Genomic DNA, 6,061 nt, shown 5'->3' on the forward strand with positions numbered 1-6,061 from the left:
TCTTAAGATCACAGAACTTACACAGAACATATTTTGAGTCATCCTAGAAAATGGGAAACTGGTGTGGTCATAAAGGTTTAAGAGGGTTACTGAAACCATATACCAGTCACAGAGATGGAATTTGGGGGAAATTTTTTTTCCTGATAGTTTTCTCAAACTTTGGTAGGAGAGTATGGTGAATAAGAGCATAGGTTCCACAGTTTATGTATACCTGGGTTCAAATCCTACCTCCACCATTTACAAACTCTTTGACCTTGGAAAAGTGTCCAAAGCTCTCTGTATTTGAGTTTATTTATTTCTAAAATGAAGAGAGTAATATCATCTCTTCCTTGGGGTTATTATGGTGATTAATTACTTAATACACATAAAGCACTTGGACTAGCACCCGGTCCATCAAAAACATTTATTGCATGTTAGCTATTGTTTTTATTATTATGGTTAATGTAAAAACCTAGATAAAATTTTGGATAAGGTTGGTTAATGCATACTTTATCCCTACTAAACCATACTAATCCCTTCCCTTTATAGAGTACCTGCTATGGATCAGGTAATTTACATGGTAAAATTGACAGTCACTCTACTGTTAAATGTCAAATAAAATTCTAAAGAAATCTATGTAATTTCAAGACTTCCTATAAGACTATGGTCATTAAGACAATATGGTATTGGGAAAGAGTAGATATAGATCAATGAAACAGAGCAGACAGCCAAAAAAATAGACCACAAAAAATGTAGTCAACTAGTTTTTGACAAAGAAGAAAATACAATTCAATAGAGACAGGAAAATTTTTTCCAAAAATGGTGCTAAAACAATTGGTGATCCATATGCAATAAAATGAATCTAGATACAGCTTTACACCCTACACAAAAATTAACTCAAAACTCATCATAAACCTAAATGTAAAATACAAAATTATTAAAATTCTTTAAGAAAACATAGAATAAAAGCTACATGACTTTGGATTTTGCAATGAGTTTTTAAATGCAACCCCAATAGCACAGTTCATGAAAGAAATAATTGATAAGTTGGACTTTATTAAAACTAAAAGCTTCTGCTCTGCAAAGACACTGTAAAGGGAGTGAAAAGACAAGCCATAGAGTGGGAAAAAGTATTTGCAAAACACATATCTGATAAAGGACTTGTATCCAAAATACACAAAGCACCCTTAAAACTCAAAAAAAGAAAACAAATAACCCAATCTAAAAATGGGCAAAACTCTGAACAGACACCTTACAAAAGAATATACACAGATGGCTAATATGGATATATAAAGATGCTCAACATCTTTTGTCACTAGGGAGTTGAAAGTAAAACAATAATGAGTTACTACTATATAGCTATTAGAATGACAGAAATTTTTTTAAAAAACTGAAAATACCAACTGCTGGTGAAGATGCAGAACAGGAATTCTCATTCATTCATTGCTGGTTGGAATGCAAAATAGTACGGCCACTTTAAAAGACAATTTGGCAGTTTCTTACAAAATAAACACAGTCTTACCATACAACTCAGCAACTGCCCTACTAAATATTTAGCTAATTAATTTGAAAATTTATATCCACACAAAAACCTGATATGAATATTTATTTATAGCAGCTGCATTCATAATCACAAGAAACTGGAAGCAATCAAGGTATCCCTCAAGAAGTGAGTAAACAAACTGTGGTATACTCATACAATGAAATATTACTGAGTAATAAAAAGAAATGAGCTATCAAGCCATAAAAACATTGATGAACCTTAAATGCATATTAATAAGTGAAAAAAAGCCAATCTGAAAAAGCTACATTCTGTATAATTCCAATTACATGACATTCTGAAAAAGATACACAATAGAGATGATAAAATGATCAATGTTTTCCAGGGGTTCAGGGTAGGGCCTTGACTGGTTGATGCATAGTGGATTTTTTAGGGTGGAGAAACTATTCTGTATGATTCTGAAATGGTGAACGTTAAGCATTTGTCAAATTCATAGAACTTTACAGCACAAAGACTGAACAGTATAAGCAAAAAAAAAATCTTATGTGAGGTTTAGGGATCCCAGGTTGAAACACAGAATGTGACAAAGGTATCTAAATATATTTTAAAGTATAAAATAACCTCACTGAAGGAGGGAAATAGGTGCTAATCTACGTAACTTTAGAAATGAATGGAGCCTGTAAGACTAAGGCAAAAGGAACTGTACTCTATTTAATAAAGTTGTTTTCCATGATAATATGAATTAACAATACTGAAACAATTATACATGTATACTGGTACTGAACAATTAAGTATACAGATAGCAGATGACAGAAGCCAGGTTTCTCACTTTTGGAGTGAGGGGTTACAGATAAGCAAAGGGAGGAGGATCAATCCAGAATGATCCCACAGTAATGAAATAAAGTTGGAGAAATGAGTATGACCTCATATTTAGCTTAATCTAGGCACATATAAAAATATATACATATGGTATGAGAAAGCAAGATCTGGGTGCTGTGTTTATTACCAAGGCAGTGTCATTGCTTCTAGGCCCTCAGCTGGCAGAGCGAGGAGATATATGTGTATACACAAACACATACACACATTTATCATGATTTCTAATGCTATTCTTCAATAAAAGAGCAAAGGCTCCTTGGAGAAATGGCTGATTCTAGGACTGAGGCAGAAAATATAAAAGATGAGCCTGGAGCATCTTGTAGTTCCAGAATGTAAGAAAGTGCTGAAAAACAAACAAAAACAAAACACACACCTCCATGGGTTATGGCAAAGAGATACAGGAGTCAAGTGAAAAAGCTCCCAATGGCCAAAACTGGAACAATTTGAGCAAAAAAATTACAATAATTATATTATAAATATAATTGTATTATAATTCAAAGTATAAAATGAATATCCATGAGTACATACTTATATAAAAAACTGATTGAATAAATAAATAGATAAATAAATGAGAGATAATAGATAAATCTCATGCAGAAGAATTCCAAATAATTTGTGTACATACTCCACTCTTAAGAAGGTGGATCATAACTCCCTGCTCCTTACGTGTAGGCTGCACATAATGACTTCATTCCAAAGAGTGCAGTATGGAAAAAGAAGAAAAAAACAGAGTAAATTTACAGTGGAGAAACCTGACAAACACTATCTCACCTGACAAACACTATCTCAAGTCAGGTGATGAAAGTTAGCATCAACAGTGATAAGTCATACTGATAGCATGTACCCTTGACATGATGTAAGGATAATAATATTTTACGTCTGTGGTCTTCCTCCCAAAAAAATCCATAACCTTGATATCGAATCATGAGAAAAACATCAGACAAATCCCAATTGAAAGATATTCTTCAAAATACCTGACCAGTATTCCTCAAAAATGTCAAGGTAATCAGAAACAAGGAAAAGTCTGATAAACTGTCACAGCCAAGAGGAGCCTAATGAGACACGATGACTAAATGTAATGTGGCATCCTGGATGGGATCTTGGAACATAAGAAGGATATTAGGGAAAAACAGAGAAAATATGACTAAATTATGGACTTTGGTTAATAATAATATGTCAATATTGATTGAAATGTACCACACCAACATAAGATGTTAATTATATGGGAAACTAGGCATGGGATATATGGGAAGTCTCTGTACTCTCTTTGCAATTTTTCTGCACATCTAAAATTATTCTAAAATATAAGTTTTATTTTAGGAATTTTTATAGAAGTGACTAATGAAGTAACTCATTAAGTTGTTCCCCACCTTCTGGTTGTTTTCTGACTTTTCATTTTTAATCATTGATTCTTGCCACTTTGAAAAGAAAGGTGTCAGAGGCAAAAAAAATGTGTGGTTGCTGCCTCTCTAACACTCTAAATGTCTATAAATGATTCCTCACACCTAAGTTTTCTATTGATTTTCCTAATAAATTTCATCTGATAACAGTTTCACTGTGAGCAATTATCTAAAGTGTTCTGGAAATGAAGGCAAGCAAATTCATCACAGACAGCAACTCTAGGTTTTGACAATTCCTATAAATTAATATGGATTGAAATAGCTATAATTGCTCTGCTGACCCCAGCTCCATTTCTCTCTCTTGCAGCCAGTGTCCGGAAGGATACATCTGTGTGAAGGCTGGTCGAAACCCCAACTATGGCTACACAAGCTTCGACACTTTTAGCTGGGCTTTCTTGTCTCTATTTCGACTCATGACTCAAGACTACTGGGAGAACCTTTACCAGCTGGTAAGTGTATTAGTCCCTCTGGGTTGCTATAACAAAATGCCATAACAGAAATACATTTCTCACAGTTCTGGAGGCTGGGGAGTCCAAAATCAAGACACCAGCATGATCGCATTCTGACAAGAGCCCTCTTCCCGCTTCATAAGCTGACATCTTCTTGCTGTGTCATCACCCAGAGGAAGGGGTTAGGGATCTCTCTGGAGTCTCTTTTTATTAGGCACTAATCCCATTCATGCGGGCTCCACTCTCATGACCTAAGCACCTCCCAGAGGCCACACCTTCTAATAGCATCACATTGGGCATTAGGAATTCAACATATGAATTTGCGGGGGGACACACATTCAGAGCACAGCAGTAAGGTTCAAACTAACATGCATGAAATTTAAATTTATGAACATATATGAAATGACTAGTATAGATATTTGTTTATAACACTCTAGAATACAGAGAAGGGTCCAGCATAAAGCAAGTGTGCCTAGGATCCCAATTGTTCATTCAGTCAGTTACATGTATATTGAGATTCTTTGATGACAAGCATTCTGCTAGGGGCTATGGAGGATGCAGAGAATGTTCATGACTTTGAGTTTATAATATAGTTGTGGATTTAACAAGAACATGTGAAAAGATTTCGAAACTCAATTATATAAAAATTTCAAATTAAACCTAAGGTTAATTGGAGCTACAAGAGGAGGGAAGAAAGATGTTATCTCTAGATGATGTGGAGAGTAGTAACTCCATTGAAAGGAATTAAAAATAGTGTACTTACTTGCAATATTGCCCCACATTACAGACTCTAAGAAAAGCATTTTAGTAGTGCTCAAATATATATCCAGTATATACTAATTTGAAATGTGTGTGCTTACATCAAATGACACTACAATCAAGCCTCAAATATTTTAACTATTATTTGTGTGTCTGTCTGTGTGTGTGTGTGCATTTTAACACCAAATAAAATCTTGGTCAAAATACACTGAATGCTAAAAAGCATTTGTCTTCTGACTGTCTAATGATGCTAATCCGATCTTTATTTGGGGACATTTTATAAAATATTGTTGAAATTTATCTTTTTTTTTTCCCTAGACATTACGTGCTGCTGGAAAAACATACATGATCTTTTTTGTCCTGGTGATTTTCTTGGGCTCTTTTTATTTGGTGAATTTGATCCTGGCTGTGGTAGCCATGGCCTATGAAGAACAGAATCAGGCCACCTTAGAAGAGGCAGAACAGAAAGAGGCTGAATTTCAGCAAATGCTCGAACAGATTAAAAAGCAACAGGAAGAAGCTCAGGTACTAAGTGATAATGAGCAAAGCTGCTTTATTATTATTATTATTATTATCATTGTTACTATTATTTAGTTTTAAGTAGGAATATTGTTGCACCATAGAGGTCAAACTGGAACTGGCTTTTCATTTGGCATACAGGCATTGTCATTAGAAAAGAGAAAGCTATTCAAACATAAAATTGTTTCCTAAGTTAGAGTCAGAGTAGCTTTTTAGATATTATGGATAAGGAAATTAGCTCAGGGTAGAAAGCATATTCAGAATAAGGTTAACTATACAATTGTCGCATGAAAACTCAGGGGAGATTTTGATTTTCAGTTTAATGTAGAAAAGATACATAACGGATATTTCCAACTATTCCTGTTTTACCCCTAATTACAACATTTGAAGTTTTATTCTATAGTTGATTGATCTCAAATGTGAACAAGAAAACTTTATGCATACCTAATTTTAACCGTTCTTCGGAATTTCTATAGCACAATACGATGTCAGGATATCAGGAAGGCATCTGCTATTAGATTCCAACTTTAAATTCTCATTAATATTAAAGAACGTTTGGGCTAGGGCCATAGTGAATG

The 6,061-nt window shown here is 34.2% G+C and overlaps 1 protein-coding gene across 17 annotated transcripts in view; it reads left to right on the forward strand.

Moving 5' to 3' along the window:
- The window catches only part of LOC309630239 (sodium channel protein type 3 subunit alpha), a 117,612-nt gene that overhangs the window by 47,972 nt on the left and 63,579 nt on the right, over nt 1–6,061 (forward strand). For all 17 annotated transcript variants that reach the window (XM_082395204.1, XM_082395206.1, XM_082395193.1 and 14 more), the window contains 2 exons: nt 4,064–4,205; nt 5,283–5,489. In XM_082395204.1, the coding sequence (XP_082251330.1) occupies nt 4,064–4,205; nt 5,283–5,489 (349 nt within the window). The remainder of the gene's footprint in view (nt 1–4,063; nt 4,206–5,282; nt 5,490–6,061) is intronic.

The sequence above is a fragment of the Balaenoptera borealis genome, assembly GCF_965194805.1.
Source record: "Balaenoptera borealis genome assembly, chromosome: 6".
In the NCBI taxonomy this organism is placed as follows: Eukaryota; Metazoa; Chordata; class Mammalia; order Artiodactyla; family Balaenopteridae; genus Balaenoptera; species Balaenoptera borealis.